We start from the raw sequence: 27,335 nt of genomic DNA, 5'->3' as shown, positions 1-27,335 counted from the left end.
GGGTTCCATCCTTATCATCTTCATCTTGATTATTTTTTTACTACGTTATTTTCTTTCTTTGTTATTAGTGCAGCAATTCCATGATGTCACTGCTTCTCAAGTTTCATGTCTAGTTTTTCTCAGTCTCAGTTTTTAATGCTTGGTTTCAGCCTGACACTGAAATGTACAAACTGGTATTACATGAGGTGGTTGTTCCTCCCCCACACACTGGGGGCCAGACATTTGTATGGGTAGAATGTGCAGCCTGGAGCTCACTGACCTCAGCGAAGTCGGGTGATCTGGTGGAGAGCCAGAGGACAGCCGCTTGTGAGAAGATCGCCAGGGCTAGCCAACGGGCCAGCTCAGAGCAATGTCAAGTTTCCAGGTGGGGGTTTAGTGGATGTATTTCACTAATGATGATGTGCTGATAGGATTTAGCCTGGTGAAGAGAATGCCCAGGGGAAGCTTTAACAGCCTTCAAATATGTGGGAAGGAAATACTATGTTGAAAGGACAGAGAAGAGTACTAATCCCAAAGTTGCAACATAGCGTTAGCTTCAGTTTCTCCGCTGACCTCTGCCTCGCAGTTGCTTCCAGAGTTGAGTCCCAAGCTGATTGTGGGGTCCTGGCTTCTCTGCTTCTTGTGCGCCTGCCTGTGTGTGCGGGCGGCCCCCTAGATCCTTGGGTGCTAGTTACCCTGCTGCAGGTGAGTTTCATGGTCCTCGCTTTGAGTCACACTTTTTGGGATCACAAATTAAAAGCAGGGTCTGACTGTGGACTCTGTTTATCCCAGGGTTTTGGCTTTAGGACTCAGCATGACTGACAAGGAAAGCTTCGATTGAGAGATTTCCCTTTCTTTTTCTTTCTGTTACTCTCAAGTGTTTAATGTCCTCTTACTCCCACACCCATCTTTAATACTCACCTAGTTTTTGGTCACTAAGCTCTGTTTGGTCACTAAGCTTTGTCGTTTGGGGACATTGGTCCTAGACTTTTTCCCTTGTAGTCTCAGCTCTCCTAGCCAATCAACATTTTTCTATACTTAAGTCTATTCCCTCCAAGAGGTAGGTTGGAGGGCATGGTAATTATTACCACTGGGGGTCAGGAGTGACCAACAGGGGCCAAGACAGCCTCTCTCATGAGCCTCAAATAGTGGGCAGCAACAGTTCCATCCTGAGGTATCTCGGTCACCAAGTACCTAGCCCAGTGGCAGGTGCTGAGAGAAGGTGACCTCTGGTGGTCACTGAATTAATGTAATGATCTCAACCAGCGATCACGCACAGTTGTGCATGCACACATGTGTGGACGTGTCTATGTGTGCAAGGACTTACATGTATGGAGCGCTCTCAGCATTTGCAAGAATTCTATTTATTTGGCTTCTCTTTCTATTTTCTGGATCTTCCTTATGTTCTCAAACTTTATAAATATCGGAGAGCTCCAGAATGCAACCAAGATGTTTTCTCCATTTACCCTCATTTCCTTAGGTGATTTTATACAGATTCATGACTTAAAAACCACTTAAATGCTGATAGTTCCCCCATTTATGTTCCCAGCCCCACCCTCAAGTCCAGACTCATATATGCAAATGCCTGCCTGGGTGTCTGCCTGGGTGTCTGCCTGGTGTCTCAAACCAAAAATGGCCCAAACGGAGATCTCAGCTGCCACCATTCCCCAAGCCTAGCTCTCTCCAGCCAGCGACATTGGCTGCATCGCTCCATTTTCTCAGGCCATCAGCTATGAGCTCCTTGATTCCTCTTTCTCTTGTATCCTGTGTTCAATCGATTAGCAAATCTTGACAGCAAAACCCTGACAATATATCAGATAATTTCTAGCTACCTTCATTACCACCGTTGCCTTCAGACAATGTATTAATATTATCAACCAGTGACCTCTTGAAGGTATATAAATTATTTCACTTATTTGAGCAAAACCTTCCAGTGACGTCTCATCTCACCCAGAATCAAGTCTGAAGAATAACCGTGGCCTATAAGGCCCTAGGTGATCTGGATCCTAATGCCGCCTCTGGCCTCATCCTCCAAAAAGCATCCTCCCTTCTCACCGTGCTCCTGGTGTGCTCTGGGCTTGTCACTCCTGCATGGTACCCAACACCCTCTCCACACCCTGTGCCCTTTCTGTGTCCAGAACACACTTATCCAATATGTTTACACATTCTTGTTCCTTCACCCTGGTCTCTGAGTACACGTTTCCTTATTAGACTGCCTTTTTCCAACCACTGCCCCCAACAGTCCCACGCCTTGTCACTGTGTTCCCTTGTCCTGCTTCATTTTCTCCAGAGCTCTTACCTGTGCCCATCCTGTCATGCATGGATGTGGTCCCTGGGGGACTTCCCTGCTCGAATGTCAGCTCCGTAAGGACACGGTCCCTCTAACCCTCATGCTATATTCCCAGTGCCTGGCAAGGGCTGGTCCCATTCAGTACATACTTGTTTGATGAATGAATCCAAGCCATTTGTGTCAATTTTTTTGATTTGATAATTTGAAGACCTAGTTCTCATCCTCAAAAATAAATTATGAACTTTCTTTTCTACCTTGAACTCTGCTTTTTCTGCCTTGATGACTTGTCTTTTTCATAGCTAACGTTACTTTGTTTGATGGTTAGAAAATTATACAAATACATTGAAAGATGAAAAATTTTCTCCATCGAACAATAATGTAATCACCACAAACTGTAAAATAAGCAATATCATTCTAGAATAAAATTATTTCTTATGATTTTCTAAAACATAAAACTGTTTTTAAAAAATAGGTAATACTGTTCATACAGGGCTTGGTAGTGTGATAATAATTGGTTTTGGAATGTACATTAAAGTCCAGTATGTTGGTGTTTTATATTTTACCTAAAATACACTACAGACAAAAGACTAGCAAAGTGTGTTAAATATTACAGTTTCACAGAGTAAGAACATAATGGCACAAAATAAGTCTTCCTTTCCCACAATGTGTATGAAGCAAAGTGTTCTACCGCCTGCAGTACTGAGCGGGTTGCTGCCCCTGAGTTTGAGAGCTCTGAAGTGTCATCATGGGAAGGAGGTTCATTTGTGGGTTGTCAAATCCCCAGGTGCTGACAAATGTAGGTCGAATTCTGTCTCAGTGAGATAATTGTATAACAGAACTTTGAAAAGGCTCGTTCAGTGGCCCATGCAGTGTCTAACGAACCAAGAGGATCTGGATGATTTCAGGGAGTTTGTGGCAGTGGAATTCGGTTGAGACTGACCATTCCCTCCTCTGAACTGGTGACCGACATTTCTTGACATTCATGTTGCAACATGCGAGGTGCTCGAGCTGCGTCGAGCTCCGGCCCTCGCCCTCGTGGACTGGGAGCTCTTCTAGCGCAGACGTATCTGATTCATACTTTTTGTTCGCATCAAAACCTGGTATCATGCCTTCCTTGCCTGTGGCAGGGGCTCAAAAATATTTATTAAACAGATTCATGGTTTTTCAGTCAGATAGATCTGAATCCTGCAAAGATTTACCCCCAGAAAAATCCACGTTTATAGCCAAAATGTCACATTTTCTAATGGCTGTTTGTTTTTTGGTGGACATTTTAATCTCATTTTAGATATGTTAAAGCTTCTGAGGAGCTGAACCCTTGTTAAATACTAATGATTAATCATACTAATGAATAATCATTACCCTTAATCATGGTTGATCTTTTCCTTTTAAAAACAGTGCACGTGTTGTGTGAGAATCCCTTTAGCAGCAAGCTTATGCTAATAATGTTTTGGGGATAACTGGCCACTTTCATTGCTTTATAATGCCTTAATCTCAGAAATGGATTATATGCAAATTTGGCATTCCTTGATGGTTTAATGAGTTTGAAAATGGAAGCTAGTGGATTAAAATTACATTCTAAACCTATGAAATAAATCTGTGGCTTCTCCAGTTTTTTTCTGACATCTGCATGTGGCCCCTGGGAAAGCTTTAGTGAAGAGAACACGCTGCTAATGGCCTTGGTGGATGAGTCAGACCGACTCTGGCTCACAGAATTGCCTTCATATGGGGGATGCTGTCTGTCCGAGGCTGACATTTTCAGTTCTGGAAGCTTCTAGCCAGCTAGAGAGCTCCTGCCCCCTTGCTCCCCTACTGACATTACTCAGACCGACTGGACACCCTCTGTAGTTAGTACCAGTGTACATGTAGCCTGGGTGCAGAGATCTTTCCAGAACCCGAGGCATCACACCATTATCCGCAGGGAGGACTGCAGGGTCCAGGTCTGAAGCTGGTCGGCCTGCATCCCAGGGGTCCCTTTGAAAGGCTCTGTGATTGCCGGTGGTCGGGGTCAATTGTGCAGATGTCTTTAAAAGTGTCTCACTGGTGACCAGAAAGTTACTTTGTCAAAATGACAGATGGGCTGCGAGCAGCTCCTCGCCCTGCCTATTCCCGGGGATGTCGGCTCCATTTACTTGTCAAGATCAGGTATTTTTGTAACTCCCAACAGCGCACTGCTTTCGCGGGCAGTCCATGAAAAAATCCTCTGTTTCCTCTGCTCCGTGGCTTGTTGTTGACCCACAGGAATAAGGGGCGCTTGGGGACTTGGTGGGTTTACTGTAGGTGCGTGATCCAGGAGGGTGGCATGTGATGACAATGAGGGTGACAAGCCTCCTGGGCTGGTCGTATGAAGAAGCATTTTTGCCACCACCAGTTGCCGAGGGGATCCAGGACATTTGGTTTCCATGTTCTGCACGCGTCACTCTTCTACCCTAGGCAGAGAGAAATTTATGTGCATGATTAAAAGGGTCCATTGAGTTCTCTGTCTTTTTGTAGCACAGAGCCCAGCTTCTTACACTGTGGTAAGTCAGGAAAGGGACAGTCACAATAACACCTACAGGAATCACCTTCTTTAACATCATGTCATGAGCTTTCCTATGGAGCTAGTCTAATTTTATTATCATTTTTCACTCTTTAGTCCCCAGTCCTCACTCCCTCCAATACCCCTGCCAACCTGGCAAGGACACTCTGGGTTGTCCCCCAAGACTGGGAAGCCCAGCTGATGCCCTGCGAACCATAGGTCCTGCTGGTAGATGGAGTTGGACCCCCAAAATGTGGTCTGTCATCTTCTCACTAGTTCACAAACACAGTCATAGAATTTCATCGCCCCTTTCTTTTTTGTTTTCTTTTGGGGCAGAGGAGGAAGAGGATTTATTATTCATCAAGTGCTGAAGGGTGCCCAGCAGTGTAGAGTAACCAGAGGTGCCGGACAGGCAGCCGGGCCACTTGCACGTGAGGCTGCATTGCGTTGCAGGCTTCCTTCTCCCTCGCCCCCGGCTTGCAAATTCTTCCCAAGTCGGGAGTCGTTCAGAGGTTTTCTCTGCAGCATGGACCCCATCCCACATTCCAGCGGTTGGAGTCCCTTTCAGCTGGGGAGAGAAGGGTAAAATAAAGGAAGGAAGCCACCATTTATTCCTCTCAGTTCACAGGCCTGGCTTCTGTCCAAAGGCAGAGTGGGACACAACCTACCTTTGGGCTTTGTGGTCCGCTTCTGGGAGCTGGGTAGGGTGGCAGAGCTACGTCCGTGTGGCAGGGCCTGCCGGGCTGGATCCCTGGCTGCTTTGTGTTCAGTCCCTTCCTGTTACCCCAACGTGGTGTTGCCAGCAGACCCATCGTATATTATACGATGCACACTATAATAAAAAACAGGCAGTGCTACTTTCTTTGGGCTACTATTTTTATTTGGTGGTTATTTCTTTTGTGTTCTGCCATCTCTAATGTTTTGGTTCTATTTCAAAATATGATTAAACAGAATGAGGAGCTGTTTGACACTGCCCTGTTTTAAATCAGAGCTGTTCTTGAGCAGCCGGGACATTCTAATGGCCTGTGTTTCTTTGTTCTGAGAATTCCTTGAAAAGGCCAAAAAAAAAAAAAAAAAAAAAAAGCCAGACCTAAACCCTTAAACAGAATAGGACCCAAAACAATCCCTCCAACAACCTAAAGCCCCTTAAAAAAATTGAAATGTTAGGTCACTTAAATATAAAAAGGGCCTCCTTATTAATCCCCCGTTGCCTCTGCTGGCACGTGTCGTATTTTCAAGGTACAGGATCAGGAGAACACTGTCACTTAGTGATGTATTAAGGCAATATATCATCAGAACATCGTCTTTGTAGAGGATATGGGTACTAAAAGACACGATTCTGTCCAGACGGAACAGCAGGGGGTCTCACTTCTTTCCTCCACCCCCCTGCCTTTTTCTTTAATCTCCTTCTGTTTTGTGTTGCAGAGAAGTGAATTTCTTCATGGGATATGACTTGTTGCAAAATAATCGGGGGGCCCCAGTGGGCTTCATAAAGTCTTTTAAATGGTCGGGCTTCAAGGGCAGCTTTGTTCAGAGTTTGCACTGTTAGCTGGGTTGGAGGAGGCGGCATTTGCCAGGACTCGGGTCTCTGGGGTAAAGGTTCGCTGAGCCTAGACAGGAGGGAAAAAGAATAACACTCCCAGATGTAGCACAATGAATTGCGTGATGTTCTTGCAAGATTATTTTAACATTAAGTCTCCAAAATTATGGCTGTGGGATGCTGCAAGCCTCCCGGGAGAGTACACCGTCCTGTTCAAATCAAATAAGAAATGAGAAGACTTGGCAGGTTTGGGTCTAGGGTCTGGGCCTTGCCAGTGACCAGGCACTCAGACACTGGGACTTGTTTTGAGTTTTTATTTAAATCAGAGACTTAATAATCTGTCTTTTCTAAAAGGTGCTGTTTTTACCTGTGTGTTCAAAATGAAATCATAAAGCCCTAAGGTTTATAAAGGGTCTGAAAATGGGGTGCTTAACAAAGGCAAACATTTGAATTCTTAGCTGCAAGGCAGAGATGGTTCATCTTAGCCTGTAAACCAAGCTGTGTAGCATAGTGATTAAATCACAGGCTTTGATAGTAGAGCGCCCTGGGTTTGAATCTGAGCCCCAGCTAGCTATATATATTTCAGTTTACTTACCTATAAAATGGGGTAGAGGATAAATCAGTGCTTTTCTTAGGCTTGTTGCAAGGGTTAAATACACAAAACGTGTTCCTCACAGTCTGGCAAATAATAGATTTTCTATAAATGGCCATGTACGATTTTTCTTAATAATTCAGCACCTGCCTGGAGAACTTTATTCCACTTCATTGTTTGGCTAAGGATGGATCAGCTCTGTTTGTGGCCTTGGCTATGGAAGGGATTTGCAAAAGCAGTGGAGGTCGGGCCTACAGAAAAATCTGGAAATGCTGCGTTAAAAGCTCAAAGCACATTGTGCAAAGGCCACAGTTGACACCTCCCATCTCCTGGGCTAATAAACCCATTCAGTTCGGGAAGAGAAGAGGTCTTGGGACACCGTTTCCTTTGGCTGGAGAGTTTGCGTCCTTTTCCTTTCCACCTTCACTTTCCTCACTTTAGAAATGGTTGTGTTAGTTTTGTCTTTGTCTCCATTTTTTTTCCCAAGTCTTATTGAGATACATGGCCCAGAGCCTTGCACTTGTACACTTAGGCTTTGTGGCTGACCAAACTGCCTTTTATTTTTTTCTTCTGGATCTTTCCATGTAAGGGTTATAGGGAAGTCAATTGTACTATCAGTAATGATGAACAAGCAAACAAAAGCTTAATTAAAATAATAAATCATTGATCAAATTTAATATTGCCATTGGCAAGCACTGGGCTATCTCTGCACTATCCCCCTCCCTGCTCCTGATCCGTTATTATTTTCTGAGAGCAGATTTTGTCCAAAAGAGACAGGCTGGGGCAGGCACAAGCTTGCATTATCTCTTCTCTGAGTGCTCATGCTCTCTTGCAAAGGATTCCCCTGATTGTACTTTCCGGAGAGGCGATCACTTTATTCTACCATTTCCAATGGTCAGAACTGCTGATAAGGAATGGTATCCACCCCTCTTTGGGTCTTTGGATGCTGCCAAAACACTTCTTTTTTCAGCTTTTGCCTACATCTCTGCACTCTAGAACCTCACAGGTTTGAAGTCAGGACTGCTTGCTAAGTCTTGGCCTGTTCCCTCTACTGCCCCTTTTGTAAGTTACCTTATACCATGGCAGATATGTGGCAGGAGACCTAAGCTGTCTGACCTAGGTAGCCTGACTTTCCAGAAAATTTCCAGACCAGCTCTACTACATACTAATCTATTCCTAAAATCTCAACAGTCATGTCAGACCTAACCTAATTCTAATATGATACACCTGTAAATTTTAATGCTGTGCCTTAGCAACGAACTTCCCTGGCTGTTCCCTTAATCCCAGCCTTGGAACCAGGTTCTGTTCCCAAGTCCACTGCTCGCTGGCTCTTTGAGAGAACCGAGACACTTAACTTCATTATGCGCCATTCCTCCGTCTGCAAATCTTAAGAAACCTGTGAGGATTAATGAAATAATGTCTGCAGAGCTCTTTAGAAGAAAGGTGCTATGTAAACATGAAGTATTATTCTTCTGTTTATGAGACGTGGTATAATATTGCCTGGGAGAAATTGTGACCCGTGTTCATAAGTACCATAAAGTTCCCTTTGGCTCTTTTGGCCCTAGAATTGCGTTACAATGGGGCACTTCAAGGAGAAGTTGACCTCTTTGACTTCGTGCATGGGGAGACTAGAAATTCCAGTGAGAATACACACGCTGACGTTGGATCAGTTTCCCTTGCTTCATCCTCCTTGGGAAACTTGACGCAAGACATCCGTATTCCTAAAAACAAATTCCTATTTGAGCAATTTTGAGACTCTCCATGTGAAACATTATTGCGTGTGTGTGCACTTCAAATAAGTTCTCTGATGATAAGATGAGGGGTCAAAGTGTCCTATTTGTGCTCACCAGCTTCGATGGATTTTGAATCAAGGTGAAATAATCTTCTGTTCTTCTCGTTTGGTGGCAGAAGTTACACTGCAGCATTTGGTTGATTTGCTAAGGTCTGATGTCTTATTTTCCCCAAGAGCCTGTCTGTTTCTGGACAACGGGAGCCTTGCGGCATGATTTCTGTCGCTCTCCCACAGCACGGAGTGTAATGACACATGGGCCAAGGCTTTGGTTTGCAGCTTGTAACCTCCACCGCTGACGAAACTCCTTTCCCTCTCAGAGTTGCAGGGCTGGGGCATCTCTCCCAGGAGCTGATGAGGAAGGACATAGGCTGTTTGGGATGAACGTGGGTCCACCCCTGTGGATATTTGCAGCAGAATGTATAAGCCCCTCCCCAGATAAGAGTACTGAGATGAAATGACCAGGGAGTGTGCTTCTGTGCAGGAGGGAGAGGGCAGGCTGAGGGGCTTGTAACTTAGAAAAGAGCCACTGCTACCTCCTTCTTCCTTCTGATGGTACTACCTGGCCCATGTGCTTCATTGACATGTTGCTCGTTTGGGCAGAAAAAAATATCGCAACCTCACGCCTTCTTGGTTTTCTGAAAAAAGATCTGACACTTTGAATTTGCTGGTTTGCCAAATGACAGCCGTTTGCCTCTGAGGCAGGCATTGCTTTCAAAAGAGACAAGAATGGAAGGGCAAGAATGCCATCTTCTAGGGGAAGAGCCTTGTGTGGTGTGCCACCTTTCTAGTGTGGCTAATCAAATAGGGTAAGTGGGCAGGGGACCAGGAGTTTTTGTTTTCTTTCTTATTTCAAGAGATTTGTGATGCTGTTTCATAGACTAAAAATACAGTATCTTGCCAACTGACATTTCTCCCTTGTCACCCTCATCATATTAGCTGTTGTGTTTTCCTCTCAGATTTTTATTTCATTATTTTTTAGTATAAATGAAAGGTCAGGTAATACTTCCCATATTCCATGATAGGATTGGCTCTGGAAGAATCTTTGAAAAAAGAAAATATTTTTGAGACATTGCCTTGGAGTAGAACAGAAGCATTTCAAAAGCATTTTTTCTGGTTGAGGAAAGCACCTGGACACATATCACAACGGTGTTTTGCTGTCTTCCCTGTGCCCCTCCGTCTGGTCTACCCGCATCGGAGAGCTGAGCGCTCATTTCCCTCCACGCCAGACCGAAAAGTGCTCAGGAGGCGCGAGCGGGCGTCAGGGCTGCAATTCGAGACCGGGACCCCGTGCTGCCATCTAGCGGCAGGTCTCAGACACAGCAAGCTGGCTGTCGGAATCCTGTTTGAACTTGGCTTGCGGCGGGAGCTGTGGTTTGGCTCACATCCTTATAGAGCTTTGTTGCCAGCCATGTAGATTTTTAAAATTTTTACTCCCTGTGCCCCCCTTTTATTTTCGCGTGTTGGCACTTCATTTAATGTGCCTCTAGAGGCTACGTTTTGGGTTTTGATGTATTTGGTCAGTTAGAGAAACTGTTACTCTTCTTTTGGAAAGGAGGCAATTGTGCAGACAGATGCCTTTGACAACAGGTAAATCGCCAGCTGGCTGACCCTAGAAAGGTAAACACGGGGGAAGAGACTGAGAATTAAAGATGCGATGAGATTTATTACTCTTATTCACTGGTTAGGTTGATTTTTTTAGAGTGTTCTGACCTTTTCCTCGAAAAGGTCACCATCTCTGTTGCTTAGATCTGAGCAGACTCAAACCCAGGCTGGAATTTGGGGAAAACTGGTTGAGGATGCCAGTCTGGACCTCAGAGGTGTGACAGGCACATCTCTGTGGATATCCAAATTGGAACGACTTTCCTTGTTACCAGAAAACAGCTGGTGTCTGCAGACCTTCCCATGGTTGGCAATGACACAGGTCCTTGCAGTTTATTCTGCTCTTAGAGAGCTTGAGTCTGGAGCCACCAGGAAGGCACCAGTCTCCCCTGGGGCCTCGAGGCAGGAGGATTGTTTTGTTCTCTTCTGTGTCCTGAATGCCTGGGAAATAGCAAAGTGTAGCGTTTGTTTTCCAGATCTGTCTCTCGTGTGACCTTGGGCAAGTTTCCTAACCTTGGATCCTCATCTGTAAGATGGGAATGATGTAGAATTTTTGGTGAAAGAATGCATATAAGATTCTTAGCACAGAGCCTGAACGCACAGAGAGCGTGTTCAGTAAGTGCGAGTCAGTATTACAGAATGTTTCTTGAATGAAAAAGTGAACCAAATGAACTGTGACCCCGAGTCACAGTGATGACATGTGGCGCATCTGGGATGTGTCCGAGGGGGTGAGGGGCTCTCGAAGACTTTGCCCGGCCCCTTCTCACTGGAGCCCCTGGCTCGAGGACCAGTGTTTTTGTCTCTTGGCAAAACTGGGGAAAGCAAAGCCATGGTCTTAATTAACCTGTGTTTGAATTTACTCTTTTAGCTGCTGGACTCAATTAAGGAGATGGAGGAATCACCAGTGATTCTCTGGAGGTTTTATTTTTTCTTTGAGGTTTATTTCTTTCTCTGGGATTCTTAAGGATGTACCCCATATCCACACCAATCACATGCCAGGGAAATGATCAGATACGGCAGTTCTGCACCAGTGTGACCCTTGATTGGATATAAAAAATATATCCCAGTGTAATCAGAAGGGAGAAAAAAAATGCACTAAACCTGTAGCTAAGGCTTAAGTTTGTTCTCTGTGTGTGTATGTACAAAAAAATTCCAGATGTGAATCCACAAACCATCTGGTTGGAATAACTTTTGAGCTGGACCGTAATTACAAGCTATTTATTGTGAATCTTGGGATCCTGTTATGGGTTTTGACTGGCTCCCAGGTTTCTAATTTAACGAAGAGCTCCTGCATTTAAGAGAGTGTGTGCCTTGCCACTGATCAGATCCCAGATTGTGTCTTCACACCACTTTGACTGTCCCGAGAGCTTTGGACCCCCGTGTCTGAGCATTCTTCCCTCCAGAGAGGAGGTGCACTTGGGGTGCGCCTTCGCTCAGGCGGCAGCCAGGTTTGCCAAAGGCATAAAGCCATGACGTCGTGGTGACCGGAGCTCTGCTTGTGAAGAGGTTTACTTCACAGTGGTCCTGGGGTGGGGGCGTCGGTATCAAAATATGGCTTGCCGGAGCTACACTTTGCAAAGCAAAATCGCCGTTCGTAATACCAGGCAGCATATGGTCATTCCTAAAGACCTGTTGGAAGTAGGAGGGGATTGTTAATTTTTAAAAATGTGTCTCTTTAATTTGAATGGTGACCATAACAATGTGTTACCTTTGTAGTTTTAAGAAAAAATTATAAAAATAAATCTAAGGGCCATGACTTAGAGTTACGCATTGACACCACCATCGTTCTGGAGAAGAGAGAGTGGGGGAGGGGGCTTTGGAGGGCTCGGGGGCCAGCATGCCTGACTTCAGACCATAGATCTGCTGCTGACAAAGGGAGGTGGACAGCTCCACCCAGCTCGGCCTCATCAGCGACAAGAATACTCTCCCTGCAGCAGTGGTTCTCAGCCCTGGTTGCACTTTGGAAATTACCTGTGAGCTTGAACAAACACACGTGCCTGGTCCTTGGATTAATCAGATCTGAGCTTCAGGGGGTAGGAGACAGCGCCAGTCTTTGTTAAGAACTCTGTGGGGGGGGTTCTAATTTGCAGCTAAGGATGAGGACCACTGTCTCACAGGATTTTAAAGAGTAAATGAGGTTAGCCCCATGAGGACACTTACCACATAACAGATACCAAAAAGGGAAATAAAGAGAGTTAGAGGGAGACTGAATTACTCAGGCCAACCATACCCTCCCATCATACACCACGACCTGTAAATGAAAATGCAAAACTGCAGAAGCATCGTAGTGTACAGGGGGCTGCAGATGGCTGCCCTTTCCCTGAGTGTGGGACAGGTCCTGTGACAGTGTCAGGAATGTTCACCGCATTCGCCCCAGGGGTCCCTGACTGAAATGAGCATCGTTTTCTATCGTTTTCTATTTTTGTCGTCAAGCGGGCGAGTCTGAGTAACGCCGGCCATGTTGGCTTGCTATTCCCATGTCTCAGTTGGCCTTGCAAGGCCACGAGGGCAGGAAAATAACAAGACTGGTGTGGAAAGAGATGTTGGGAAGGCGAGGCCCCCATAGAACTCGCTGTGGGGGGTTGTGATGGAGAGTTGGAGTGAGTGGGGTTCTGGGACCCTCAGATGTCCTTATCCTTGAGAGGAGAGGGGATGGGATGACAGTCTGGATTTATTTTAGAGCTAGACGCTGGGGGTGTCTTGGGGGTGTCTGGAAGTGCCAGAGAATTTGAGGATAGCACAGGAGGTGATGAGTTTTTATCTTAGAACTGCCTTGGGGGCTGGACTTTGGTGCATAGGCTTGGCTTGGGCTCCCAGCTCCCAACACAACACACACACACACACACACACACACAGAGCCCTGCTGGGTTCTGGACCAGAAAAGGTGAGCTCTTCATTAGTCTCATGGTGTCGGGGCTTACTGGGCATACTTGTGAACCTTCTCAAGGTCATTGTCAGGGCTGAGTTGCACATATTCCAAGAAGGTTCTAGGTTCACTGCAAGGTGAGCAGAGCTGGCCAGTTGCTGCTCTCCAATCTGTCCCCAAATCAGACAGTGAAGGTTATAGTACCAGCCTTCACCCAGGGTAGCATTTGGGTGTGCCCACATTTGTGGCTTCAACTTGAATTCCAGCTACTGCAAGGCTGTGTAATCTTGGAAAAGTCAGCTACCTACTCTGAGCGGCAGTTTACTTGTTTATAAAGTGGATATAATGATAATATTTATCTCACAGGATTTTAGTAAGAACGAAAGCTATAGCAGTTAGTATATAGCAGGCACTCGTTCAAGCTCAAATCTTGCTGAATTTTTGTGACATAATATTTTTGGTTCCTGTGCATATAATCTGAATACAAACAGGCACATACATCATGTTTGGATCTTCTCTGAGACTTTTTAACAGTTAACCTTTCGGGATAAAACCGAAGATGCAAATGTTCACCACACTTTCATTAGCATAAGTGCTAATATAACACAGCTGTCCCATGGCTATAAAACACTGACGACTGTGTCTCTGCTTGGCATGTGGAATATTATTTTTTCTCTTACCGAGCCGATTCAATACTCAGCTTTGTCATTATTTGAGTTGGAACTTTAGATTGCTGCATTTTAGTGCACTCTACTATTAAGAATTGTTGGACGGCCATATGAAAATATTTTTGTTCTCACGATGCAGTCCTGGCCCAGGTAGCCCAATGGGCAAAATATGATTTACACAAATATTATTGTTTCTGTAGTGTGTATGAAAAAGAAACCTTAGAACAGAGTGGGAGACAGCTTTACCCTCGACATTCGGTTATCTAGGTGAAGTTGGCTTTTAAAGAAGGGACTTTTCATCCCCTCTCATCTGCCTCTGATCTGCAAAGGACCTGTGTTCCTGGATGGGTATTTCCTTCCCGGGAGAGTGAAACCCTAATTGCGGTCACAGAGTGTGCTCTTGCCAAGCGAAGGCAAGACAGGACGGGGGAGCTGGGAAGACCTCAGCTGTGTGTTCGGATTCTGGGTGTTCTGTTTGACGCTTGTTTCAAATGTGTCTTGTCTCTTTTTGCCTAGAACAAGGAAGTGACGTGTAAAAGAGAGAAGTGCCCGGTGCTGTCCAGAGACTGTGCCCTGGCGGTCAAGCAGCGCGGAGCCTGTTGCGAGCGGTGCAAAGGTGACTTCTGTCTTGGCCGGCTCCTCTCCGGGCTGTTGCTTTAGGCATTTTTATTTCTCTTTCTCTCACCTTTCTTTTCACTGGGCTCGTGGCTGGGGTACACTGGGTGTTGGGAGGGGAGGTGGTGTGTGTGTGTGTGTGTGTGTGTGTGTGTGTATGTGTGTTGGGGGCTGGTGGGAAGGCATGGTGGAGAAGGAAAGCATGGTAAGCATCTGCGGGTTTGATTTATTTCCTAAGGCAAGTTGTGAACGTGTCGCAGAGAAGACGCGACTGTGACGCCTGTGCGTATTCGTGCTCACGCACACGAGCGTATTTTGTCAACAAGTTTCAACACTCAGTTTTTCCAGGGTCCACACTTGCTCTGCCCACCTCTGCCAGCGACGTCTTTAAACCTTCATTTTATCATTTCAGTGTGCCTTAAATTTTTCCTTTTCTTCCAAATTAAATCTAAGTTCTTCTGCTTGTCTTTGAAGCATCTCTAAAATCTCCTTCCTCCGATCTCATTTCCCGTGTGTCCTGGACATTCTGTTCCTGGTCTCACCTCTCCCTTGGCCTGAGCCCAGGCTTCTGCCTGTCCAGGAGCTGCCCGTGCCCTGGGTCCCCTGGCCCCCATTTGCCGCTGTCCCCTTTACATTTCTGTGGCCACAGACGTTCACAGGGCACTGCGGTGGTGTGCTGGCCCCTCCGCTCTTCCATCTGTGATAAGTTGGTCGTCAGCTCCTTGAGGACAGGAGCCAGTCACTCTGACGCCATGTGGTGTGTGTGTGAGTCCTGCTTCGCAGCGAGGGTGCACGGGAGGCAGTGGAAGCACAGTGGTCTAGGATGTGGGCTCTGGAGTCCTGCTGCCAAGTCAGAATCTAGCTGTGCTGGGTAGCAGAGTGTTCCCCAAATCTCGCCACCACTTGGAACCTCAGAGTGTGACCTTATTTGGAAATAGGATCTTTGCAGATATAATTAGTTAAGATGAGGTCATAGTGAATTAGGGTGGCCCCAAATCCAATGTGACTGGTGTCTTTGTAAGAAGAGGAGGAGATAGAGACAGAGGCACACAAAGAAGGAGGCTGTGTGACAAGAGAGGCAGAGGCTGGGGCGAAGCCGCCACCAGCCCAGGAACACCTGAGCCACCAGGAGCTAGGGAAAGGGAAGGAGCGGTCTTCCCCAGAGCCTTCAGAGGGAGCACGGCCCTGCTGACATCTTGATCTTGGACTTGTAGTTTCCAGAACTGGGAGAGAATAAACATCTACTGTCTTAAGCCACCACGTTTGTGTGATGTGTTAAGGCAAACACAAGAAACTAGCTCCCCACTGTTACCACGTGAGCAGGTGCAGACATGGAACCTGTCTCCACCCCAAATCCCTCAGCTGCAGAATGAGGATAGTGGTTGCACTGGAGGGATGTAAGTGGGAAGACGCATCGACGGTGCTTAGCACAGTGCCGCACGCAGACGTTCCCCAGTCGATAGAAGCGCAATCCGTGCTCTTTACATACTCGACAGACTTTTAGTTTGGTTCCCGTGATCCGTGGCACAGGAGGGAAACTGGGGCTGTAGTGTGTGACCTTCTTTCCTTCTTGTCCTGCTAGTTCCTTTATCCTCTGTCTCCCTTTCCTCCAGTTATCCTAATCTTCCAAGGGAAAGAGATACCAAGACAAACACTTTTCCTGAGCATTCTTTTTGAGCTTAAGAAGATAAGCCTTATCTACCCAAAAGAGCACAAAACATTCTATGATAAAGACATCTGCACCCGAATGTTTATGGCAGCACAATTCACTATTGCAAGGATGTGGAAACAACCCAAGTGCCCGTCAATTCATGAGTGGATTATTAAAATTTAGTATATGTATACAATAGAATATTACTCAATTATAAGAAACAGCAATGATCTAGCACCTCTTATACTTTCCTGGATTAAACTTAAGCCCATTATCCAAAGTGAGGCACCACAAGATCGGAAGAATGGGCTCCACTTGTACTTGCCATCAAATTGGTACTAACTGATGAACACTAGGGTGCTCACATGGCAGAAATACTCTCCAGGGACTAGGGGGATGGGGGGGTAAACCCACAACTAAAGGACATGGGGAGCATTGTAGGGGGGAAGGGCATGCCTCTAACCCTTGCTTGGGTGAGGCAAAGACATAAAGTGTAACCATAATGTTTGTACCCTCATAATACCCTGAAATAAAAAAAAAAAAAAAAAAGAAGATAAGCCTTTTCTAACAAAACTGCTCCCAAGAATAGACTAGCAAGTTCAGTGTCCTGAGTTCTCCTGACGGTAATCTCGAGGCATTTGCGGGGTGGTCAAGAATCTTGCCCCGCCCTGAGGTGGAACTTCAGGATCCAGACTCCTGAATGGATCTGACTTCTCAGGGGATCTGGGCTGGGTGTTAAACATGAGCTCTTCATTTTCCTTTTTCCTACCCTATGACACAGTGCTGGTCTCAAGAATTTTAAGGGACACAGTAGTATTTGCTTTTAAGTACTGGAGATTCCCAGCGTTTTGGTTCATTTATTTTTTTCTGATTAGAATAGTAACACGTTCATAGGAGAAGCTTCAAAAAAATAGTGTAAATTGTGGAACAGCAAAAGGAAATTACTCATAATGTCACCATCCATTGGTATATTTCTTTCCATATTTTTTTCCCATGTAAAAGTGTTTACTTATATCTTATTCCTCATATTGTATTATTTCTATTTTTTTCCTGTTTAACATTAGGGCATAACACCTCTATCATTTGGACATGTTGTCCTCAGTAGGTCACGAGGATTTGTTGCAGGAGTGTGCCAACATGCATTTGGTCATTTCTGACCAAATTTGGGGCATTAGGTTGTACCTTGGGTTTTCGCATTCAGTAAGGATAGAGACAGGAAGTGAAAACCGAAGAGCATCATGCAGTAAAAGCATAAGGACTGAAAAGGGAGTCTCAGGAGGAGCGTTGGCCGAGTCTAGCGCACATCTGGGAGTTAACCTAGAGATTGCTCTGGGTTTGACCGCCTAAGAGAGTGGTGAACTGCTCCTTCACCTTTTGCATTCCCTGTTCATACGGGGGAAAACAACAACAACAATAGCGACAACGATGACAATCATTAGTGTGTAGCAGAAATTCTGAGAGAGCAGTAGCAGCTGCACTTCTGATAAGCTCTTTAACAAGCCTGTACATGCCAACACTGGGGGTTTCGACTTTTCTTACCCTGTGAGAGTGATTTAGTGAGGAATCATATTAATGCAGAAGTTTGCTGATAATACTTTATTTTAGAGTGGAATGATGTCTGGGCAAGATTGTCTCAGGCTCAAAATATTTAATCGGATTAGGGAATAATATACATAATATATAATATGTAGTGGGTTTTTCTTAACAAAGAAATGGAACCTCTTATTTTTCAGATGATTTAATGCGTCGTTACAGGAGAGCTGATGGTTTGAGTTCTCCTGTATTTTGCAGGCATCTTTATTCAGAGGTGCTGCCTTGTGCAGTTTTGAAAGCTGCTCATCAGACAGTGTGGTCAGGCCTCTTGCAGGGGTGTGCGAGCATGTACCTCACCTGGCACAATGGGTGCAGGGCATGGATCTATCAGGCTTCCCAGTGAAGGCAGCCCTTCTGGAAGAACGTTTCTACTGTCAGCAAGCATATGGGAAGGCGAAATCTAATGTTGCTAGTGGAGGAAGCAATAGTGAAAGCTTGCTAGATGCTTTGAGTTACCTTTGAGTATTGCTTCTTGTTTGTTTGTCCTTCCTTTTGCCCGAGGGAATCATGAGTATATGCAATGTTGCTTTAAATGTAATGGGCCACAGTATTGGCTGTTAAAATGCAGAGTCCTGGGCCTTGCCCAGTAATAATTGTAGTCACTAAGATTGTCACCGTCTTCATCAAAACAGCAGCAGGCAGTATCAGAGTAGTGCTTCCTTGGAGCCAGGCTCTGAATCCTTACAACCTAGGATTCTATCATAGCCCCATTTTACAGATGAAAAAATGGTGGCACTGAGAGCTTTAGTGACTTGCCCAAGGTCACAGAGCTAGTAGGTGACAGAGATGGGAGACCGACCTTGGTGGTCTCACCATTAGGCTCGAAGGCCAGCTGTATCAGAAGCTCCAGGCCTGGGTCCCTGACCGTACATTTTCAAGTCTCTGTGGAGTCCCTCATGCAGACTGAGGCTTGGGGACCATTGCTACCAGACAAAGGATGCAAAGGAAGAGAGATGGTTGGCCATCCTGATAAAGAAATGAGAACCACATCTTTTGGAGGCTGATAGGCAGTATCTGTCCTGGGCAACATACTTTTGGGGTAAGAAATAAATCTCTTTTCCCTTTGTAGCTGGGAAGCTATGGTTTTTCTCTGACCCTCTGCTATCTTCCTGTTTTTAAAATTTTACATCATTAGAATGATGATTCAAGAAATAAAGCAAAACAGCAGATAATGACCAGGAAGATGTAACTCCAATGTTGACATGCTGATGAACGCTGATCGAAAGTCTTTCCCAGTTCTTCAATTGTGTAAATAAATGGGAGTAGGAGGACTTGAACTCCAAGAACTGGCTAACCACCTCCCATCATTTGTAGGGACTTTCTTTTCTTTTTCCTTTCTGATTCCTTTCACTTCTTCCTTCCCTTCCTTAGCGTAATTATGTTTAATTTTAAATTTAATTAGATACATACTACATTAATATATTATTAACATCATACTAAAAAAGTTAAACAAGAAAGGAAAAGAAAGTTCATTTTGAGCTTGCAAAACCCACTCTGCTCAGAAATAACAACTGTTATCAATTTGTTGTGTCTTTCCCAGACCTCTTCCAGTTTATTACATATATATGTAATTTCGCATGTATGCTTTTATTTTTACATAAATGGAATGAAACAGTCTTTTGCAGTTTGCCTTTTTAAAAAATCTCGACAACAATACAACTTAGGAATTTTCCCAGGCCAGTTCATGCTTTTTAAACTGTCGTGTGGATTCCATAGCACAGATGTACAATAATTCATTTAAAATCTCCCTATTGATAGATGCTTAGATTTTCAGCTTTTGCAAGCTGCAGGGAGCCAACTTGTCATTTCTGTCATGCCCACGCATGTCTGCTTCTCAAGGACAGGGACCTGGAAATCACAATGCTGTGGGGAGAGGTGTGCACGTGATGAAATGGGATGGATGTTACTAAATGGCTCCAAAAAAGGCAAGGCTATTCTCCTTCCCTATTTCTTTAAGAGTTTTTAAGCCCTTTCTCCCTAAAAGAGGATAGACCTGAGGAGGGAAAGTTGGTGTCACACATGGCAAAATTTAGACGTATTGGCCGTCTTTGCCTGAGAAGTTTACACAGTGGATTCCCTCATTTCCATTCCACCTAGTCCATTGCCTCATTTTAAACTTGTCACATTCACTCTCCTAGCCCAGTTCCCTCCTGTTCTGGACTTCCCCGTATTACCCTGGGATATTTACCCCTCCCTTTTGGTGGTTCGGTGAGAAACAGCATTAAGCTTCTTTTCAAGGCCTTGCTGAGGACCATCAATTATGCTTTTGTATTTTCCAGTGAATTGTACAAAGCACCGACAGTCATCAACAAGTTGAGACTGCATGATACTGTTTTCACAGAATTTGGTCCAATACTGCAGAACTGCAGTTATAGAATGGATGAAATTTAGAATAGAGGCTAGATGAAGGAAGATGTTTTACCTGCCTCTTATTTTTAAGAATGATTTTTCAGTGAGAAATACTATTGTTACCATCTTTGTCACTCTAATCATAAAACATACTATGCTTTCAAAACCTTTGGGAGAGCTCAGAGGTTATGTTGGGAGAGCTTAGAGGTTTTGTTTGTTTCGATATTTCCAATATGGGGAACGTACGGAGAGAAGACATATTATCATCTCACTTTACCTTGGGCAGTCTCTTCAGAAATTTGAGCCATTTAAAATTTCTTGTATTATTCTATAGTTATGCTTCTATGTATATTTCATTCTGTGTCTACTTCCTCTATTTGGGTTACTTCTGCAGTTAATGTGCATAATTTATTTATAATTATGTGGAGCCTCATTTTGTTCCTTTAAATAATTACAATTTATATTTATTATATCTTGGTCTTTACAACTATGCTCATTCTTTATTGGTCTTCATGGGTCATTCCTATTCTTTGTTTAAGGCCACTGGTCAAGAACACAGCTCTTCAATAATGACATTGTTCCCACAGGACTGCATGATCTTTTATATGTCAATCACCTTCCAGTGTGATGAAAAGTGTTATCTGCTTGTATCGACCAAGAGCTCTCAGGCTGAGGCTTATGAAAGCTGTGGCCACTATCTGCCTTTCTCTTTAGTGTTGTTGAAGCTCTAAGGGTTGTGACATATGACTTATCTGGTTTTAAGACCTTTACCTCTACTTATTATCTTTACGGAAGTACCAAAGGGACTTGTTTTCCCCAATTGCTGGATGCCAGGTTAGTTGGTTCATGCCATCACTTAGTCTTTACATTAGTGAGGTCATTTCCATCTTTCTTATTTTACATATGAAGAAAGTGAGGGCCTAGAGAAGTTAAACTGTTCATTTGCCAAGGTGTTAGTGACACTAAGATCGAGAGGGGGTGTCCATGTCCTTAAGGAGCTTGCTTTTGGGGGGACACAAAGAAATACCATCGGGTGGGGGAAGTTCTGCATGGAGGCCTACCAGGGTGCAGGGGGAAAGGGAAGGAGGATAGCTTGGGAGCAAGAGATTGGGGAGTGGGACTGGGTGGGCTTCCTAGGAGAGCAGCACATTTTTGTGAACAAGTAAGAGTTAATCACATTCAAAGAGGGCTGTTCAGGGGGAGGCTCCCAAGTGAAGGTCATGGTACACATAAATGCATGAAATAGGTCTTGGACTGGCGGCCACTCAAAATCATCTAGGGAACTTGTTAAAATACCTGTTCCTAGGCTTCCTTCCAGACCTATTGAATTAAAACGAATCTGTAATAAGTTGGTGTTTGTTTGTTGTTTGAGGAAGGATAGAGGGATCAGACAAAAAAGTAACAGAATTCTATCATGACTTCTACTTATTTTCCTCTGAAAAAAATGTTGACACTCTGGAGGAAATGGTAGGAAATGGTAGTCGAGTAGATCTACTTGAGGACAGAAATATGAAAACTCGAATTTTCAAAAGTATTCTTAGAAGGGTTTGGTGTGTGTGCATGTGTCTGTGTTCCTCCTATTTTCTTTAATCAGATTGCTCACCTGTTCCAGTCATTCATTAATTCAACAGGTATTTACCGATCCACGTGCCAGGTATTGATGGACTAGTGTTGCTTACCAAATTGTTCTTAACTTTTAGGAAGCTAAAATAGTCTTTAAAAGAAAATGTAAATAAGTTATAACTAATTCCTGTCAAGCAAGTATTTCAGAGTACTTTTGAGGTCATTTTAATGCTAATAGTAGTTATATTAATACATTTTATCCAAATAGCCTAACAACTGGGCAAAAGATTAATCTAATTTACAAAAACTCAATATTGTTTGATGAAAACAAATGAGATCATTGGGATTCAAACAGATGGTTTTGGTAGCTTTTCTGTATTTACTTGGACTGAAAATCAACCTTTAATTTGGGGTTCTTTCATGAACAATAATGTATTTGTTACGGGAATATGTGTTTGTTATTAGTGATCATAAATGAATAAGGTGTGTTTCAGACATTTATAGGTCAGATTCCATCCTCTTTCTTCAGATAGGGCATGAAATAGTGATTGTCCACAATACTTTGATGAGAGATGGAATAGTCTTTCATTTGTCAAGTGGGGTTTATTTTCCATGTCTTCCCTTGTCTCTGCTTTTTATGTGGTTTGTCTTATTTTTCTATGGGTTATGATCCCATGGGTTGCATTTTTTTTATATTTGATTTAAAAAATATCTTATGATGTCTCATAAAATGAAAAAAAAGAGGCAAAATATAAACGTTTACACACTGATTTCCAAAATCAGACCAACCATTCTAGGTTCCAATAAATAGGAATTAAACAGCAAACCATATATGGGAATTTTAAGGGAATTGGGCTCATTTATATAGACCAATTATTGGCCAGAGTCAAAGGGGACTAAGAATAATGGCAATAGACTGAGCATTATTAATTATAGGTTGCTTTTGTACAGTACAAGGTCATGAATAAGGGAATTTTTCTCAGCACCGCTTCGAGAATGACCTGGAGGATGATCATGCCTTTGAGAGTATTGCCATGTGGTTGTTTTGGAGGGAGCCAGCTACTTATCATTATATAGGAATAAACATTTAAAAAAAGCTTATATAAAAATAATCACACTCCCCGTGTTGACAGAGTAAATTGTCCTATTGTTTAAATGTTTTAAGATGGAAAAGTTGAGTTAACCATATGCCAATCTGGTTGTTTGCTTTTAACCAAACTTCTTTTGGCAGTCATAACCATGCATTGTTTCTTGCCCAAACAAAAGAGTGATTCTTTTTTCAACCTCTGTTTTCCTTTATTTTAGACAGGGCCCAATTCTCTGGTAGTCACATATGATCAACCTGGACGTGGTTTGCCCCAGGTTTTGCATCCCAAATAAGAAATGACCTGCCTTCGGGTTACAGGTCTATCAAACTGTATTGTGAATGAGTTTTAGAAAATATTTTGGAAGAAAAGACAAACTCCAATCTTAGGCTTTCATAGATATTGTTGTTTTCAGCCCTGAGGTGGTGGTTTTTATTATTCTGATTTAGCAGAGGGGGAAATTTATATGCTCCGAGAGATCTCACAATTGCTGAGAGGCAGAGGGCGGACTCAAAATTCAAATGTCTGTTCTTCCTCCTTGGTAGCATACTGCCTGTGGGATGTGCAGGAAGGTAAAGAGACCTGAGAGGGCTCCAGAGTTAAAGGGGAGAGAGGAGGACGGAGAGAGAGAGAAAGAGAGAGAGAGAGAGAGAGAGAGAGAGATGCCTGAGTTTTGTCCGGGCAGTCCTTCACCTCGGGGCACCCCTTCTCCCTCCGGGACCTTTTATGGCCTGAGCGGAGCAAGAATTTCATAGGAAGGATGTGGACAGAGAGCTTTGTGGAGGTGACTGACAACATGTGGCTTGGGAGCCAGTGGCTTTTCTTGCTAATTGGCATTTTTTGGGAACCTCTAACTTAATTATGTTTTTCCTCTCCAGTAGCCGTGACTACTTATTCCTGCAGCAGCGTCCCAGTGAGACAATGTAGATGAGCTCTACTCTTTTGTACGTGCACGCCTGACTTCGTAAAATATTTTAAATAGATAATGCGTTCACACAATTAAATATCCCAAAGCATCTATAGTAAACATAAGGCTTTCTCCTGCTCTTGGCCCCAGCTAGCCTGCATCCTGTCCTGGAGACAACCTTTGCACCAGATACTTGGGGATCTTTCCAGAGCCGGCCTCTGCATACTCATGTGTGTGTGTGTGTGTGTGTGTGTGTGTGTGTGTGTGTGTGTTTCATATCCAACCAAGTGCAAGTCTCCACTCCTAGCTGTTTTAATGCTGAGATGCTAACTTGTCACTTAAAACATCTTGGGAAATTACATTGCATCCCCACCACTGAGCTACTCAATTCCAGTGTCACTGTGATTTTTACCATGATTTTGAGCTTAGAAGAATTTCTGATGTGCTTCTTGATGAAAGTTGTTAGAGTCTGGAATGCCTGCATATGTATTTTAACCTATGCGGTATAACTAATTTTATCTATCGAGCCCCAGAAATTTGGGGGTCGTTAATATGTTTTTAAAGAGAAGGAAAAACAAGACAAAAAACAAGAGGGATTTCTTTTTCCCCCTCTTTTCCTCTAACTGAAAAAAGATGTATAAAATGTTATAATTCATAGATTGCTAACCTATAATACAGACCAGGCTATTTTGGCATTTCAATAAAAATGATCTTATTTGTTTAAAAGGACCTCGTTAACTTTAAAATCATACTTTATAAAAATCTGTTTTTGTTGTTAAAACTAGTGAGGAAACTTAAAACAGAGATCAGCTCTCCCTGTCAAATTTGTCCCAACCCATTTATTCTGGGGCTTTGTTTTTAGATTTTGTAGGATTTTGGAAGGCAGTTTAAGTGGAGAGTTCGTGGTTGCCTTTAAGTTAGAAGATTAGATTTCCAAGGCTTGCCACTGACTTTGGGTGTGTTTTCACTTTTCTGAAGTGGGCCAAGTTGAAAATGTTCCTGGACATGGCGGAGGAGGATGGTGGCTCTGGTCTCCCTGTTGTCTCATATGCAAAGTGCCTGGCAGCAGTACCAAAACACAGGTCTTCTCTCCAGCAGCTACCCGGCTATTAATTTTCTATCAATGTACACCAAGTTATGACAAAATTAGTGACTTAACATGACACTCATTATCATTAACTCACAATTTCTATGGGGTAGGACTCTGAGCACAGTTTAGCTGGGTCTCACAGGGCTACAGCCAGGGCTGGGGTCTCAAGTGAGGCTCAGGGGCCTCTTCTAAGCTCACATGGCTGTCAGCAGAATCCAGTTCCTTGCAGCTGTAGAATGGCTTCCTTCTTCAAGGCCAGCAGGTGAGCTCCTTTCTGACTTGTGGACCCCTTTTAAGGGCTTGCCTATTAGGTCAGGCCCACTCAGGATAATCTCCTTTTTTAGTAACTCGAAGTTAAACTGATTATGGCCCTTCATTGCACCTGCACCATCTCTTCATCTTTGCCAGGTGAGGTAACCTAATCACAGGAGTGACATCCATCACATTCACAGGTTTTACCCACATTTAAGGGAGACATTACACAAGGTGGATATATTAATATCAGGGGGTGGAAATCTTGAGGCCATCTTAGAAATCTACCAGCCATACCCAGAGCAGCTCTGGGAGTCATGGCAAGTAGAAGCATCTGTTGAGAATAATGCTTAGAGCTATAAGATAGCTTATAGGTCATCGCATTCAGTAAGTGCTAGCAAATGCTGTCTTGCTCTTGGCATTCCCTCTCTTCCTCTGGTTAGCTGGCCACCAAGCCCTGTGAGATCTGGACCCTGCTAACCCCTCTCTCCTCCTCTTGTTCTATACTTCTCCTGGTAGGAGACTTTCTTTTGTTTCTAGCAACATTCTGTGCTTGCTTCCTGCCATGGAGTTTTGCACATACTGTTCCCTTTGCTTGGAGTGCTTTTCCACCCTATGTCATTGAGTTGACTTCAACCCCTCTTTGGATTTCACTTTAGGCATTGCTTCCTGGCACCCATGGCTACTTGCTGTAGAATTACATATCTTTCCTTCTTAACACTAACCAAAATTGCAGTTTAGCATTTTGATTTTCTGGAGCTCCCACTAAATTGGAAGTTCTGGGACAGCAGGGATGATAGTATTCTCAGCTCTGCTCACTGTGGCTGACATACGGTTGGTACCCACTAGATGTATGCTGGAAGAAAGGGTGTAAGAGAAAACTGAAACCAGATTCTAGTCTTCCTAGTTCAGTATGTGTCTTATGATATTAACAGCATATTTAGTGTGCTATTACTGACCCACATAAAAGTTGAGTGAGAATGAGAGGGAGGGAATGAGAATGGATAAATAGGAATGAAAAATGACTGACGTCTACCAACCAGTCCCAGACCCTTGATACTTTAATGTTTCTTTTTTGAATTCCATAGAGGTTAAAACAATCATTAAAACCACCACAGCTTAAGTGTATTTTCATATGGTAGTTGCTGTAGTATATTTCAGGACTAATAAACTTGATGATAACCTACATGTAATTTATAGTAGATGTTTCATTGTTTTGTGCAAAGTTACCAAATATGATTGATTATGACTTCAGCTTTCCTAGGTACCATAATTTTAATATGATTATCTGCTTTCTTTTATAATGTCATATAAAATGCACCTGTAAATTGGCTTTGGGCTTTCTGCAGCTGCTCTTAAAACTTTTCTGTGACTGCTTATAACGTACCTACCATGAAGAGTAAATGGCTCAGCCCTCTAAGATGATTTTTTCCCCTTCTGTTTTACATTTTGCCGCGGGTATGAAATCACAGTGATGCTCGTCATCTCAAAATGTCTTGGAATCAAAATATTCCTATCTCCCCTGGGGCTTCTCATGGTAGTGTTCCATGGAGGCTGTAAAACAGAGGAAAGGAAAGCTAGATATTCTGGGTAGGAAGTTGGGGTGCATCAACAGAAACCACAGGAAAGGAGGGATTTGGCACGGGAACCCCTGCAGTCTGTCTCGGTTCTCTTTTATTTGCTTAAGGTTGGCAGCTCTGAAATTGAAAGTACGTCTGTGTGTGTGACATGCATCTATTTTTGAAGATGTGTGAGTGCACAGACTTCTATTTATTATTTCAAAAATGATCATAATGCTGCAATGATAAACATTCTTACTGGGCTTTGATCAGGGAACACTCTTTTGCAGTCTCTTCAGAAGACACACCTTTTTTTTTTTTTTTTTTTTTTTTTTTAGGATCAAACGTCCTAGATTCCCTTTTGGAGAGGAACTTCATCTTATAGCTAATGTGTATTTGCCTTAGAAATCTATCTGCTAGAAAGGCTGATATTTAACAGGACCAGTACGATAATGAACAAAGTACATCGGTATGCTCATGAACTTGAGTGCCTCCTTCACTCAGTATGGGTTTATTTACCAGAGCCAGCTAATTATGTTTCCCGTAACTTGGTGGTTAAAAGGCTGAAGATGTTTATCTGCAGACGTGCTTGGGCATCTACTGGCTGGTGTTGAACACATAAGGCAGCCCTCTGACTGCGTGAGAATGTTTGGGCATTCTCTGAACCTGCACTCTGGGTTTTTTTTTTTTTTTTTGCTGTTAGATGATTACATATTTTTTTTTATTATTCCAGGGTATTGTGAGGGTACAAACATTATAGTTACACTTTACGTCTTTGCCTCACCCAAGTGTGGGTTAAAGGCATGCCCTTCCCTCCCTTTAGTGCTCCC

The 27,335-nt window shown here is 43.6% G+C and overlaps 1 protein-coding gene across 1 annotated transcript in view; it reads left to right on the top strand.

Annotated features, from left to right (window-relative positions):
* Nucleotides 1-27,335, top strand: part of BMPER (BMP binding endothelial regulator) — a 243,474-nt gene that overhangs the window by 15,832 nt on the left and 200,307 nt on the right. Inside the window, exon 3 of the mRNA XM_012638762.1 lies at nucleotides 14,358-14,457. Within this exon, the coding sequence (XP_012494216.1) occupies nucleotides 14,358-14,457 (100 nt within the window). The remainder of the gene's footprint in view (nucleotides 1-14,357; nucleotides 14,458-27,335) is intronic.

The sequence above is a fragment of the Propithecus coquereli genome, unplaced genomic scaffold, assembly GCF_000956105.1.
Source record: "Propithecus coquereli isolate 6110/MARCELLA unplaced genomic scaffold, Pcoq_1.0 Scaffold134, whole genome shotgun sequence".
Classification (NCBI taxonomy): Eukaryota; Metazoa; Chordata; class Mammalia; order Primates; family Indriidae; genus Propithecus; species Propithecus coquereli.
Note: the sequence above shows the minus strand (reverse complement) of the source record. Positions and strands in the feature narration are given on the sequence as shown.